Source organism: Mus pahari, chromosome 23 (genome assembly GCF_900095145.1).
Source record: "Mus pahari chromosome 23, PAHARI_EIJ_v1.1, whole genome shotgun sequence".
Lineage (NCBI taxonomy): Eukaryota > Metazoa > Chordata > Mammalia > Rodentia > Muridae > Mus > Mus pahari.
Genome location: NC_034612.1, coordinates 39,718,417 through 39,733,500, shown reverse-complemented (window position 1 = coordinate 39,733,500; position 15,084 = coordinate 39,718,417). Strand labels below are relative to the sequence as shown.

At 48.9% G+C, this 15,084-nt stretch overlaps 1 protein-coding gene across 1 annotated transcript in view; it reads right to left on the bottom strand.

Moving 5' to 3' along the window:
• Positions 1 to 15,084, bottom strand: part of LOC110339161 (WD repeat-containing protein 49-like) — a 48,406-nt gene that overhangs the window by 17,701 nt on the left and 15,621 nt on the right. Inside the window, exons 6-13 of the mRNA XM_021222697.1 lie at positions 13,858 to 13,964; positions 13,696 to 13,775; positions 12,850 to 12,904; positions 11,322 to 11,367; positions 9,928 to 9,987; positions 6,273 to 6,438; positions 1,692 to 1,787; positions 398 to 456 (exon numbers count right to left, since the gene is read on the bottom strand). Coding sequence (XP_021078356.1) covers positions 398 to 456; positions 1,692 to 1,787; positions 6,273 to 6,438; positions 9,928 to 9,987; positions 11,322 to 11,367; positions 12,850 to 12,904; positions 13,696 to 13,775; positions 13,858 to 13,964 — 669 coding nt within the window. The remainder of the gene's footprint in view (positions 1 to 397; positions 457 to 1,691; positions 1,788 to 6,272; positions 6,439 to 9,927; positions 9,988 to 11,321; positions 11,368 to 12,849; positions 12,905 to 13,695; positions 13,776 to 13,857; positions 13,965 to 15,084) is intronic.

Sequence of the window (15,084 nt, the reverse complement as noted above, 5' to 3'; positions counted from 1 at the left end):
AGCCATCTCACCAGCCCAAGAGGAATTTATTGTTCCAGTGCGCCAGGGTCATCCTGCACCCAAAGGAGAGGTGGTGACCCTGGCTGGCCTGTTCAGCAAGTTTTTATACAGTTTTCAGGGGTAGAATAGAGCAACAGCCACTTGGCACAATGTGACTGGCAGAACTGTGTGACTTTTAAACTGATTGGTCCTTAGGGAATGAGGTCTGTGGGTGGCCAACGGTTGGTCCACCCTGAAGAATGAGTCTACACGCTCTGGGCTTCCCTTATCAGGAAGATATCAAAGCAGACCATCCGGATGCCTAGACTTAGTGTCAGGGAGCAAACAAACAAACAACAACAACAATAACAATAAAGCAAACCCACAGCCAGGTTACCCAGTGGTTCCCCCAACTTACCGGAGTGAAGTTTGCAACGAGACCAGACCCACTAAAGAGCTTCCAGAAACAGACAGAACCTGGGTAAGAGGGAAGTGGGTAAGAGGGAGGCGATAAGGAGTGGGCAGAGCCCAGCCACCCAAGGACTCTGAATATGTGCTGGGCCCACCCCGTGGTCTCACACCAGGGGCAAAGGTCTCTTCCTTATTTGGTTCATTTTCTTCAGTCAGAACTGTAAGACCATACTGGGGAGCGGTTTTGACCTTGATGACTTGGTGGGTTCTCCTCCACTAATCAGGGTGACCTTGGCAGAGGAGGGTGCCCGCTGTACAACATGTGCTGTGCTGAGAATTAATGTCTTCCAGTTGTGTGTGTGCCTGGCCTAGTGCCTGTGGTTTACATGTAGGCTCACCAGCAAGCCTTTGTGAAGTGGGGGAACCCCAAGCAGATCTTGGGAGAACCACAGAATCCTCCTCTTCTTTGGGGGGGTAAAGCAGACAGAATAAGAATGGGTCTCAAAGGAGTCAGAGACAGCTGAACTCCCCCCCCCCCCAGCCCCAACAGCACCTGATGCCAAAAGACCTGCCCTGTCGGGCTGAGACAAGGAGAAGGCAGCCCCTCTCTCCGGTGACAACCAATCAAACACCCTGGCACCAAATATATACAGCTTAGCTGTGCCCGCTACCAGGACAGCATCGCCACTGCCTTTGTGATTTCACTAAAAATCCTAGACCTTTGGGGGGGCTGGATTTGGGCCCACTTGTTACAGTCATGTTCCATGGAGGTCATGTTCCTGGTTAATGTCAGCCAGCTTGTTAATGGCCCCTCCTGGGCCCTCACTTCCTTCTTTCTCCATAGGATTTGCCAGCTCCACGCTGACCTCAGCATCCTGCTAGCTCTTCACTACGAGACCTTTCTCCTTTGGTTCCTCTGTGAGGCTACCTATGGCTGCCTTAAGCCAGTTTCCCTTGACTTGTGCTTTTCTGTTTGGCCTGATTTTAATGGTTTTGCTGTGGGCCCCCGCAGTCTCTTTGGGATAGCTAAGGTCAATCTCCTCTGAGGGTGGCCTGAGGCCCAGCAGGCTGTAGGAACAGCAGGGTGGAGAGACTTGATTTGGAGGAGCATGGGCTGGTGTCCTAGCTACATGGCTGCCCTCCTGTAGGGTGGACTCCGGTCGGAGCAGTTTGGGATGTTAGCTTGGGATCTCTAAGGCTGGCAATGAAATAGCAGAGGTAGATTGTGCCACTTGGGGTGGGGTGGGGGTTTCCTCACCCAACCTGGACCGGGGATGACCTTATCTCAGAAGGGACCTTACCTCCAGGCCCATTGCTGATGAGGGAAGCAGACACTGAATCCAACTTCGTCAGCCGTGTCTTTAGAAAGGCGAGCTGGGAGACACTTCTATCTGGGCCTGGAAATGAAAGGCAGATCTTTTGGATTATTTTCACAATCTCCCTGCCTGGACTCATCCCATCACAGGGCCCTATCTCTGTTTTTCTGTCTCCCTGCCTCTCTTAGTCATTTTCTAGCTCCCCCCCCACCTCTGTGCATGCTCATGTGTGCGTCTCTGTCTCGGTCTCTGTCTCTGTCTCTCTCTCCCCGCCCCCGCCCCCTCCCCGCAGATGCATACGTGTGCTTCTTTCTCTGTTTTTCTCACCTGCTCCCTCTCCCTCTCTTTCTCCAACACACATTCAGCTCTCCCACACACATGTAGCTGCCCCAGCAGCGTTTGAAAAGCCAACAGGGAAACATGATCTCCTTGAGTAAGAACCCAGCCAGGGATAGAAAGAGGAGATGGCTCCAGCAGCCTATGGGCACTCTGAACCCCTGCCCCCAACACTAGGACTTGGAGAGACAAGGAACAGGAATGTGGCATGAGCTACAGAGAGGGGGGGGGGGCTGAGAGGCTGAGAGGTCTGAGAAACCCAGGCAGCATAAACAGCCAAGCCAGTGATTATAGCCCAGGATGCGCAGATGCTTCTCCCAAAGTGCTCCTGGTGGGGCAGCTTTTATTTAACCTTTGATTAAGCTCACACCTTCACCCATACAGTGGTGATACTGGCTGCTGCCAGAAGGGGAGATGCACAGTTAAACAAATGGGAAGCTTTGCTCAAGATCAACATTCCTTTTTGTTTATTTTTCAGTTACATCTAAGCATGACCGTGACCCTCTCTGCGACCCCTGTGGATTGGTAGCTGATATTGGCCAATGGGCACAAATGCAACAGAGATGATGGATGGGGGTCGGGGGTGGGGTGGGGTGGGGTGTCAGGGATGGGGTGTTTGGAAGCCCTGTGAGTATGTATGGTAATGACAGCATACCGGGACCAGCTTCAGGGAGACAGATCAACTTTACTTGGGGTGATTCAAGGGTTATATAGTTTTGGGGGAGTGGGGGTAGGAACATTCAGGCTGGGCCTAGGTCATTGGTTGAAGGCTAAGGTACCTCATTAAATGGGAAGACATTCTGGGAATCTCAGGTGCTAGGTGAATGGGTTCTTACCTAGAGAAAGTTGAATCTGTAATCTTAACAAAGGCTAAGTGACATTCTGAAGGTAGAGGGGTGTGTGTGTTTGTGTTTGTGTGTGTGTGTGTGTGTGTGTGTGTGTGTGTGTAAGGTGGGGTGGGGAGGGTTGGGGAGGGGTTGGTTGTTCGAGCTCCCCAGACTAAGTCAGAGAAAGAGAAGCCCTATTCGTAAAGCAAGTCTACCATTTTGCATGGAGCCCGGAAGGCAATGGAGACAATGGTAGACTTTGACCTGAATTAGCGGGGCAGCACATGTCTTCTGGATAAGGCCACATTTCAAGTTTAAGACAAGCAGCAGCAGAGACCCAAAACTAAGCTAAGGAAAACTCCCAAGCAATCGACAAAATGCTGATGATGTGTTCAGCAAGGAACAGAGCCAGGGAAGGTGTCTCACACCGGCTGTGTTTGCGCTGACTCATGGAAGATGAATTAGGCAGAGAAGACACTGTAGAGGAAGTGGCCATCAAACCAGGACTCAGTGGACACTGCCAACTCCCAAATAAACTAGCCAGCTCTACATCCCTAAGTTCCCGAATCTGCCAGCATTTTGGGACTCTTTATCCCTAACCCCTGGTGCCTCTTAGTAAATGAAACTCAAGAGACATAAAGAATATTGTGGGAAGGGAGCCTGGGAAAAGCACGGTCCTTCCTTGACCCTCCCTGAACCAGGCCAGGGGGGGGGGCTTCAGAGAGAGAGAATGAGCAGCTACATATAAAGGAATGCTTACGGCCCCCCAATATTCAATATAAGGGTATTAAGAAGTGGGTCTTTGAGAGGTCATAAAGGTGACCTCTCTGTTTTTCTACTCATGTTCATCCCAGGGATGGCTACAGAGGCACAAAGGTGTGCCAGCTTCTTTTTGACCCATGTCGGATCCAGGAGCGCATCCCCGCACAACACCTCAGCTATGCCGATCTATCATGTGGAGATGACCTTCTCCTTCACAGTGGAGACCACATGAGTCTCCTCCATAAACCTTGCTGTGAAGGCTGAGGGGATTAATGACCCCAAAGCTCCTCCTCTCTCAAAGCTCCTCAGCCCATGGCAGCTGTTAATGCCCAGTCCTGTTTAACTCTCAAGTGTCAGGCTCCTGTTGATGCAAGCAGGCAGACACTGCCTATCTCTCAGGGTCAGTGTGAGCAGTAGATAAAAATCAGACTATGGGAAAATGGCTGGCGACAGAGCCAACCAGTGGGTGCCAACTGCTTTCCTATATAAATCCTATATAAACCTCCTCTGTCTCAGATGGGCCGACTTTCTTGAACTCTGGCCTGGTTGGGATCCCCTGGTTTCTCTCACAGTCAAATTCTTTTTGATGTGGAGGAGGAATTAACAATCCCCTTTAGGCAGAAGAATGGAGCCAAAACCTTAGTGAGTCAGCAGAATAAATACTTTACCCCCTCCAGCTTTGCAAGCCCTTCCCCCCCACCCCACCCCCAAGAGAACTGTGGTTCTGCATGCAAGATGGCATCCCCTTCACCAAGGCCATGTGAGAAAGGCCACTGGGCTTTGGGGTGACTGTCAAGAAACAGCCAGGCTGCTCCTTCATGGAAGGGCAGGCACACAGTGTGTGTATGTGCTTGCGTGTGTGCCTGTGTGCACCTGCCTTTGTGTGTGTGCATGGGAGAGGGCAAGTGCACGTGTGTGTGTGCATGTGCACGTGCCTGTGTGTGTGTGTGCGTGCATGCCTGTGTGTGTGCGTGCGCATGTGTGTGTGTGTGTGTGTGTGTGTACATGTGCATGTGCGTGCGTCTGCGTGTGCGTGTGTGTGTACATGTGCATGTGCGTGCGTCTGCGTGTGCATGTGCGTGTGTGTGTGTGTGTGTGAAAATTCTGCCTTGCGGAAGTGTTGCTGTGGTGATAGTTGGGTTTGTATTCCTGTAACAAAAGAGATTCTCAGAATGAGACTGCATGCAGTCTACAGTAACCTGGAGCAGCAATCATTTCTGCAAACAGGGTTTTGCATCAGAATTGCTTCCTGAAGCATCAGCCTCAAGTCCTAAGCCGGTGACTTTATTTTCATTTTAATGGCAAAGAAACTAAACTTCTGGAATGCAACGAATGCCATCCCTTTCCTCCCTAAAGACTAAAAACAACAAGCACACACAAAAAGAAACAGTTCGGTGTTCTCAGAGAGAGCTTCGGAGAATAATTTTTTTTTTTAAACAAGTGGAGACCTGGGGACCAGGAGCTGACTTGGTGATGAGTCTGCAGGTCCGAGCTCCATTCTGATGCCAAGGTTGCCAGAGGCTCCACTGTCTATCCCCTCCAGATGGCACTCAAGCCGACCACGTGACTTAACCATTATTTTAAACTCCCTGGGTACCCACAGCTTGTCTCTGCATTAGGCCCAGAAGCCCCTTAAGATCTTATACCTCTGACATCACTTCTCAGAGCCTTATGCACCTGGGAACAGCTCAGAAGTATTTGCTGGTTAAATGATTCAGAGGTTTATTTGTGTTTGTGTGTTTTGTTTTTAAATGCCTAAAGCAAGGGATCTAATCTTCGCTCGGGGTTCGCTAAGGATTTGTAGCTTGGGCCTCAGGAAATGAAAGACCTTCTTCATTCTTTGCCAAAACAACAAGTGTTCTGTGTCATCTCCTCTCCTGTGGCTCCAAAGCAGACAGCTGCTGTTTAAGAAGGATGGGCTTGGCCCGCTGGGTGGGCAGGGGAAGGGAGGGGAAGCCTGTTTGACAGTAGGCTATAGACAGTGTCCCAGCCATGCACACCCAGCAGCAAAGCCGGAAGATATCTCAACTACGGCCGGGCACCCCATTATTGTTTTGATGACCACAATCGTTAGCAGACAGAGAGGACCCTGAAGAAACAGAGCCAGCCTCTCCCAAAAAACAAACTGGCCAGTGGTGGTAAAGCTTTGCAGTTGAATACTTAAGTAGTAAGGAAGGATTGAGGTTGGAGATCTGTGGATCACAGGACGCCAGAGGAGATGGAGGATGGGGAGAGCTCGGAGATCTTCCAGTCAGATGAGACATTGAGGAGATGCTTCATGGGCTGAGCTGGGGAAGAAGGCTTAGTAGCTGGGCGGAAGATGTGTGTGGCAAGTAGATGGTGATAGAGAGAAAAAGTAGGAGAGGAAGGGGGTGCCAGCATAGCCGGGGGGGGGGCGGTGGTGGCTCAGTGGGCCAACCTTCAGGTTGGGAGCAGATAAAGACCTCAAAGATACTGAGATAGACTCTGTGGGCTGGGCTTTTGACAGGGACAAAGACAGGGACAGACATGACACATGGCATGGACAGAAAGCAGTGGAGGGACACAAGGCCAGTCCCTCCCCAGCAGGTCACAGTCCAGAATGGAGACTCCTTTAAGGAGGGTCTGTGTACAGAGGCTATGGAACCTGCCCCTCACCTACCTTCTCTACAGTCCTGGCCATCCGTGGGGCTGGGGGTGTTCAGCTTGCAGTACATGTGGCCTGAGATGACATTCCAAACTATTATCTCTCCATCGTAACTGGAGGTGGCCAGAAGAAAAGGCGGGCACTGAGCCACACAGAGAATGTCCTCCTTGTGCCCATGGTTCTAAGAAAAAAGAAAGACAGCTGAGAATCCAGATCCCAAGCCTGTGGGTCACAGGCCACCAGAGGAGGTGGAGGCTGGGGACAGCGTGGAAGTCTGAGAACTTCCAGTCGGGGATGAGACAGTGAGTGGATGCTGACTGGGCTGAGCTGGGGGAGACAGCTGGGGTGTGGGGGGGATGGGAGGCAGAGGATGGAGATGCGTGTGGTAGGGAATGCCACATTTAGGGATAATCCCAAATGAGGATAAATCCCAATTTAGGGACAATTTGATCTCTAAAATCAGATGCGGAGGGGTTCTCTGGAACCTCTACCTCTTCATATGAGAACCTCTCTGCACGGCAATCACCGTGTCGCAACATTTCCAGTTTGGCTATCACCTGTCAAGGTCGAACTCTCTAAGGGAACCAGTATGTCCTTACTCCGCCATCCTGCCAGCAGGCAGGTTGTTGACAAGCTGCTGTCGTTCAGGCCCAGGCTGCAGTGGGTAAGAGACGTAAGCTATGCTCTAAAGTTTGGGTTCCTGTAGAGGGAACGTCTATGTGTTGTATGGCTGCATCACCTGTCAATTAAGAAGCCTATGGCTTAGACAGGAAATGGAAGGCGGGACATCCGGAAGTCAAAAGAATTCTGAGAGAGCCAGGTGAGGGAAGATCTCCCCCCCCCCCCGGGGAGATATGAGGAGATTGATGTGTGTTACCTGAGTATAGGGAATCAGCCACATGGCAGAATGCAGGTTAAAGTAATTGGGTTATTTTAGTTATGATCCAACCAGAGTAGAGCCAAGGTATCTGTAAATGTATTTTGAGTCTGAGTCTTATTTCTAGAAGCGTGAGGCTGGGAGAAGGAACCCAACCTAACTGCTACCATTTCCCGCCAGCCAGAAACCCACATGCCAGAGTAGAGTGAACCCCAGGACTCCCACTTGCCCCCCACTGAGACATAACTGTGAATTGGAATTGAAGTTATGTGCTTCTCTCAAAAGGAGGTGCTTTGCCCAGGTGCCTTCCTTGGAGACAAGAACCTGAACCTGGTGTGTGGAGACCAGAGGTGCAGAGTTCAGGGGCCCCAGGCCATGAGCATTGTACATCTCTCATGGGGGTACTTACTATGTAATGGCAATCTCTCTCTCTCTCTCTCTCTCTCTCTCTCTCTCTCTCTCTCTCTCTGCCATATTAAAATATCCTAACCTTGTCCTCATATACTTGCCACAGAGATCCCCTGAGGACTTGGCTTAAATTGCCAAAGAGGCTCTATCTGTTCTTGGATTATATTGTGAGACTACTGGGGAAGCAAAGACTGATCCCAAGATCCTCCACTGCCAGATGTCCTACCCCAACTGTAGAATAATGTTTTCTTTCCTATTTTGCATGTTTGAGTCCCCCAAATCCACATATCAAAACCCCAACCCAGTGATTTTCATCCTGTGGGTCTTGAACCCTTTGGGAGAGGGTGTCAAATGACTCTTTCACAGGGGTTGCACATCAAATACTTAGATTATGATTCATAACAGTAACAAAACTACAGAGGAACTGTGTTAAAGGTCACACAGCCTTGGAAATGTTGAGAACCATCGAGCTAAAGTTAGGTAACGGTATTTAGGGAGGTTATTAGGGTCACCTAGATCATGAGAATGCAGTCCCCGTGTGTCCACACAACAGGAAGAGCCACACAGCTCACACTTGCCCTTCTATGTGAGGAAGACACAGCGAAGAGATGCTGGCAGTGGCTAGCTTTCTCTCTGTTGACCAGAAAGGGAGTCCTCACCAGAGCCTGACCCCAGGGGAAATAGATTTCTGTTGTTTAAGCTTTGTAGTGTGTGCCTTCTGCTCCAACTCATTAGCATATCCTCCCGCCCACTTCTAATATGCTAGCCAATCAGACCCTCCACAGCCCTTTCAGCCAGCATACCCCAGTGCCTCCACTCTGTGCTCAAGCATCCCCTCCTGTCTGGCATGAAGATTGTCTTTCCCTTCCTAAAAATCCCCTAGTGATCTCCTGGATTCTGCTACAACAAAGCTATTGGCTCTCCCATCGCGGTCGATCATCATTGTTTGTTAGATTCCATGCTTCCGGTTTCCTCTGATGCTTATCTGCTCGCCCTGTTGTGTGAGCGTCTCGAGAATCACATTTGTCTCTTCTGTGCCTGCCTACGAAGTGCATGAGTGTGCCAGCGCATATGTGTGCATGCTGGAATACTAAATGTATATGCACTTAGCTGATCTAAATGTGATAGCCAAAGGCCATGACTCCCCTGGGAATCCTTGCATATAGAACTCCGTTATTTCCCCTGAGGCTTTACGAAACTGCAAACTCTGTGAAGAAGGCAAGGCTGTGTCAGAGCTTGCTTATTACTGTTGGAACTCCAATAAACAACACGCATTGGGTCCACAAGAGGCACTTAATAGGTGCTGAATGAATGAGAACACCTTACTGGGTAATTATTATGAACTGGGCACTGGACAAGGTCTTCCAGACCACAGAGGAGGTCAGATGAGGGCTGGCTACGTGGATATACTGGTTAGTTTTACGTTAACTTGACACAAGCTAGAGTTATCAGAGGAGGGGGACCCTCAATTGATAAAATGCCTCTGTAGGACCAGGCTATAGGTAAACTTGTAAGGCATTTTCTTAATTAATGACTGATGGAGGAGGGCCCAGTCCATTGGGTATGGGGCTATTCCTGGGCTGATGATCCTGGCTTCTATGAGAAAGCAGGTGAGCACACCATGAGGAACAGGCCAGTAAGCAGCACCCCTCCATGGCCTCTGCATCAGCTCCTGCCTCCAGGTTCCTTCCTGCTTTGAGACCGAAGTCTTGTCATCCTTTGATGATGAACTGTGAAGTGGAAGCATGAGCTAAATAGACCCTTTCCTCCCCACGTTTCTTTGGTTGTGGTGCTTCGGGACAGCAACAGTAGCCCTAACTAAGACAATGGAGTTTGTATTTTATCAACACGTGCCCTCGGGAACATTTGTAGGGTATGAAATAGCTGGCGCTATGGCAGGCAGCTGGGGGGGATGGTGGCCTTATTTTCTGTATTTTTGTCTTAATGCCTTGGCATGTAAACAGTTTGGAAGGAAGTCATTTATCTCTGGGAAACTGTAGGGAGCTGGGGACATTCTGATCCCTAACAAGCATTAGGACTTTAACAAGCCACAGAGAGTCAGGAATGTTAGGACACAACGAATATACAGTTTGGCTCACCAGCCACGCCCTCCCCACCTCGAGCTTCCTGCACTTGGGGACTCAACAGCTTGAACTCCGCCCCTCTGGCCTCACATCTCAACTCGAACATGGGGCCATCATCTCTCCCAGAGAGAAGACAGCTGCCTGGACCATGTTCTACTCAGGCAGGAGTCTGGCCATCCATAGCAGAGGCTTCGGAGAAACTGAGCATGCGTGGCAGGCTACGGAAGTGCAGCGGAGCGTTTAGAGTGAGGGAGGTCTTCACTGTGTGCTACTGTGGGCCAGACAGTGGGCTGGGGCTCACCAGGTCATCCTGCCAGTGGGGCTGAGGCTTCCGGAAATGATGAAAATCTTGAGGTAGGTCCTGTATACAAAGCCAAACAGGACCCATTGTGCAAACCATAAAATGAGCTGCCAACACATTCGCGACGTCAGAGAGAAGGTGTTGGCACATTTCATAACCCTACCCCTCACCCCACCACTGATGCAGATTTTTGAAATGTCAAAGCAAATTCCCCAAGTGCCAGTGGGAATAAAAAGCAATCCTCTCCTGACGTCTGGGTGATTGCATTTCAGCAAATCATATGTCAACTGACAAGCTCTTCTTGGATCCGACGCATAGCTTTGCCTTCATAATAAGACCCAGAGCTGTTTCATGGGCTAAACCGACGCCATCAGCCTGCGAAGCTGTAATACCAAAGGACAGATTCAATGCTGAAATCTCCCAGGTAGTCAGCCCTCAAGTCACTCTCAGGATGCCAGGCTTAGGCTATGAAATATAGTGCACTTTGAAACGAATAAGGAGAATGGACAGTGTTTAAAGACGTTCGGAAATCCAGAACCACCCAGCAGAGCAAGCTGGGTAATAAAATGTCACAGGTAGATTTAAAACTTAGTTTTGGGGTGGTACTTTAAACTTCTGTCTCCTAATCCCCTCCATAAAGAGGGATTTCAAGTCTGCAGAGACGTTTATGGGTGGCCTTTTATTTCCTCTTTCTGATTGGAGACGCTCTAGGATGCTTTAAAGACAGGCTAGGAGGAAGGAAGAAAGTAAAAGCCTTTCAGCTTCCCCCCCTCCCACGCCACCAGCACACCCCTGCGGGTCCCCCTGGTACTTGGGTCTTTGCAAGTAGGCTGGGGTGGGGGTGGAGGGCTGGGAAGGAACTGTGGGTGGGGAACTGTGGCAAGGTGTGAGTCATGAATAGAACTCAGGACCTGCACGGGGTGGGGGTGGGAGGAGCAGGCACCACCTCCAGCTCCCAGGAACCCACAGGCCCTGGCAGCTCACTTAGCGGAGCATCTATCTTCTCAAGGGGAACATTAAGAAGACTCGGAGAGGAAAATCTTGAAAAGAAAAGAAGAGAGGAAAGAATAAGGAGAAATAAAGGGGATCCTGTGTGTGTCACTTGCCTTATACCAGGCAGCAAAAACATGGTCCAATCTATTTCTAAAGGAGAAGCAGGGTGTTGGAGGGAGGGGGCTGGAGGGATGGCTCAGAGGTGAAGAGGTTAACTGGCTGTTCTTCCAGAGGTTCAGAGCTCTGTTCTCAGCACTCTGGTGGCTGTGGACACCTGCACTCACATGCATACCCCCTCCCCACATAATTAAAAAAAACCAATACAAATAGATGTAAACAGTGAGGCAGACGCAGAGGGAGGAGGGTTTTTAAAATGCCTTCATTTGTTACATTGTACTTACAAAATACACATTTATTCTTCGGTCCCATCCAACAGCTATGACACACCTAAGATAACAACAAAGTGATACATTTTTAACACTTCAGCTTCCCTGTGTGCCCTTAACTGCGTGCTTTAACCCTGCCTTATCCACAGGATAAATGAAAAGATAGGAGCCTTTCTACTGCTTATGGAGAGCAATGGCAAATCGGGGTCAGTCTTTAAAGCATCCGGACCCAGATACAGAGGCCACCCCATCGTTTCTGAGGTCTAAAGATCCTCTGTGAGCAGCTGCCTCGGGGCAGGCGGGGATGGGGTTGAGGGAGTGGAGTGGGAGATTTACTTGATCTTCAGAGCATGTCTGAAGGCAAGGCTGCTCACAGAAATAGCCTAAGGATTGCTTCACTCTCTTAAAGCATATTCAGGGAGGAGATGCTGTATTTTTGCTCTTTGATTTATGGTAGTTGAATCTATTTGCTTCACTCTGTGATTTGTTACTTTGACATTTTAAAATTATTGTTATTATTATTATTGTTATTATTATTATGAATGTAGACTGTTTTGCCTGCATTTATGTATGTGCACCTGGTGCCTATGAAGTCCAGAAGAGGATGTCAGATCCCTGCCTCTGGAGTTACAGATCGTCATGAGCACTATATGGTGCTGGGAATTGAACCTGAGTCCTCAGTAGGAGCAGTCAGGGCTCTTAACTGCTGAGTCATCCATCTATCTCTCCAGCCATGCTGATTTTTGTTTTTTGTTTTTAAGTTAATAAATCACTTGGCGGGGAGATGGTTTCCTAAACAGTTATCCCAATGTGCAGAGCCTAATTGCCTAAATTACCTCCAGAAAGCACTCAGGATCTCCCAAAATATTTCAACACATTTTAATCTGGAAAATGCTCTTCAATGTCATTATGGCCACCAGACCCCAAACAGCTAAGATGTTGAAGATGTTTGTGTCTGGTGGTGACTGAATCAAAGGATGCTAACTTCTATGGGTGAGCCCATTGATGGATTCACAGCTGACTCTGCTCCTAAGAAGCAGGGTCCAGGGGCTCAGCAGTTAAGAGCACTGACTGTTCTTGCAGAGGACCCAGTGTTAGTTCCCGAGAACCCTTATCACCTGGACCCCAACTGTCACTTCAGTTCCAGGGCATCTTATTCCCTCTGACCTCCATGGACTGCTGCACACGGATAAACTCATGTAGGCAGACATAATACACATAATCAATAAGTAAATCTCTAAAAGGGGGGGGGCAAGAGGTGAGCCTTGGTTGGAGGAAGTGGGCCACCAGGGATGCGTATGCCTTTGAAAGCTGTGTCCAGTCCTTGGCTTTTGGGTCTCTCTCACTTTTCCTCATGTCCTGAGCATCTCTCCCCTGTCATTGCCCCTCTACCATGATGCCTCCCACCTTGCCAGAGACTGAGACCTCAGAAACCATGAGCTAGAATACACCTCCCCTCCCTTGTTGATCTGAGGCATTTCCCCCTCTCCCCCCAGAGTGATGGAAAGCTAACCTACTCAACCCCAGGCTGAATGGAACCCACCTATTTCGGTTCACCTCCATGTAGGTACAGTCACAGACTTCACTTTGATTTTCATCTAGGAATACATGATCATATGCTGTTAAACAATTTCTTTACTAACGCTTGCTTGAATTAGCTCTCAGGGGTTGCCCTGATGTGGCAGAACAGACTTTGTCATCTACTTTCTAGTAGCCTGGGCCATTAAAGCGCCATTCGTTTGTGGCCACCTTCCCTGTCTGATTCTGCCCTTGATCAGCTACAGGAAGAGGCTCAGCTTCTCCTGATAGGACCCCAGAAGTACTTGACACGGAGAGAGTGAATGGGCAGAAGGTCAAAGCAGGTTGGGGGATGAAGCTCACGAATATATATATATATATATATATCTATATATATATATATATACATATATATATATGTATATATATGTATATATATAGACACACACATATGTATATGTATGTAAATTTTATCTTTATTTTATGTGCATTGGTGTTTTGCCTGCATGTATGTCTGTTTGAAGGATCAGACCTTGGAGTTACAGATGGTTGTAAGCTGTCATGTGGATGCTGGAATTGAACCCAGATCCTCTGGAAGAGCAGTCAGTGCTCTTAACTGCTGAGCCAACTCTCCAGCCCCAGGTGAGGAGATTTATAATAAGGGACTTGCATTTAATTTGTGTGGTTGTAACTCCATGAAATGTTAAGTCCATAAACATTAAGTACCATAAAGTAGAGAGAAAGGGGGCAGGGAGATGCTATATACCTGCAAGGCACGATTTTACTTGATTCATTTCCCGTTTAGGATAAATGCACAGTTGTGCGTCTGCACTTTATGGGGACCACTTGCTGGAGTCCCCGCCCCACTTGCCATGTTGAAGGGTGTGCAGACAGTGTCCATTGTTGTAGCTCCATATTTTCAGACAGCCATCCCTTCCTCCAGTAACAAGCCTAGGAAACAGATTGTCCCACTAGGATGACGTGACTCAGGTCACCCTGCTGAAAGGTTCTTACTAGAAGAAAAAGGCTGTACCTTCTTCCGCTGGTGTCAAAGGTCAGACAGGTGATGCCAGCATTGCCGTGAGTGCCAATAAATTCGGACACCTGTCTTCCCGTTTCAAAGTCCCACACTTTCACTACCTGTGTATCAAAATCGAAGTTAAGATGGCTCAGAGATAATAACTATCACATCAAAGGAAATTTGCTTTTACAAGTCTGGTGACATAAATATTAAAGATGACAGCTTAGGACTGTGCCCTTCCCTCAGCCTTGAGCAGGCTGCTCAGACCTGGCTTGTCACAGTTGCTAGCCCACCTAGGGTGGAGTCTTCAGACCTAGGTAAAGTCTATTGTCCTGACACGTCTGCAGCTTCCTGCAAGAAGCCACTACCTGCTGAGAGGTTGAACAAAGCAGCGATACTGACAAAGCAAGGAGATCCCGGCCCCACCCCCGCCTTTATAAGCTCAGATTCATAAGTAAACATTGGCCTTGATCAGAAAACTTTGCCTTGGCTCTTTATTTCTCTCGAAGCCTTTTCCATCCAAAACCCCATCTTTACTTTCAGGAACCCGTGGCGGCTACATAGGACAGCCAGAGAGATGGCTCCGAGGGTCCAATCTCTAGCGCCCACACGGCAGCTCATAACCATCTGTAACTCTAATTTTAGGGGATCCAGCACCCTCATCTGGCCTCTGTAGACAGTTCAGGAACATGATATACATGCACACAGGCAAGCCAAACACATTAAATAAAAATAAATAAACCTTAAATATAAAAGTTTACCTAGAAACTGTCTGTAATCGCAGACAAGCTGGCTTACTTAAACTTATTCATTGGCTAGCACAGCCATAGGAAATTGCCAGCACAACAGAAATGTTTTGTTTCACAGTCCAATCTGGAGGCTCAAAGTCCAGAATCAAGGTGTTGGTGGGTGTGATGGTGTTAAGCATCAACTGGACCAAATCTAGAGTCACCAGGAAGGGGCATCTCAGTGAGAGCTTCTCTAGATCAGGCTGATCTTTGGGCATGCTCAGCAGGGATTTTCTTAAACTTGGGTGAACTGAGGAAGGAAGCCGCATCCTGAGTGTGTGGGGGGGTACAGTTCTTTGCTTTAGTCCTGGAATGAATGAGGAGCTAAGCTCACATTTCTGGGCTGCAGGATGCAATGTGACCTGGGGTCATGCTTCTGGGCTGTGGATACAGTGTGACCTGGGGTCACACTTCTGGGCTGCGGATGCAGTGTGACCTGGGGTCACGGTTC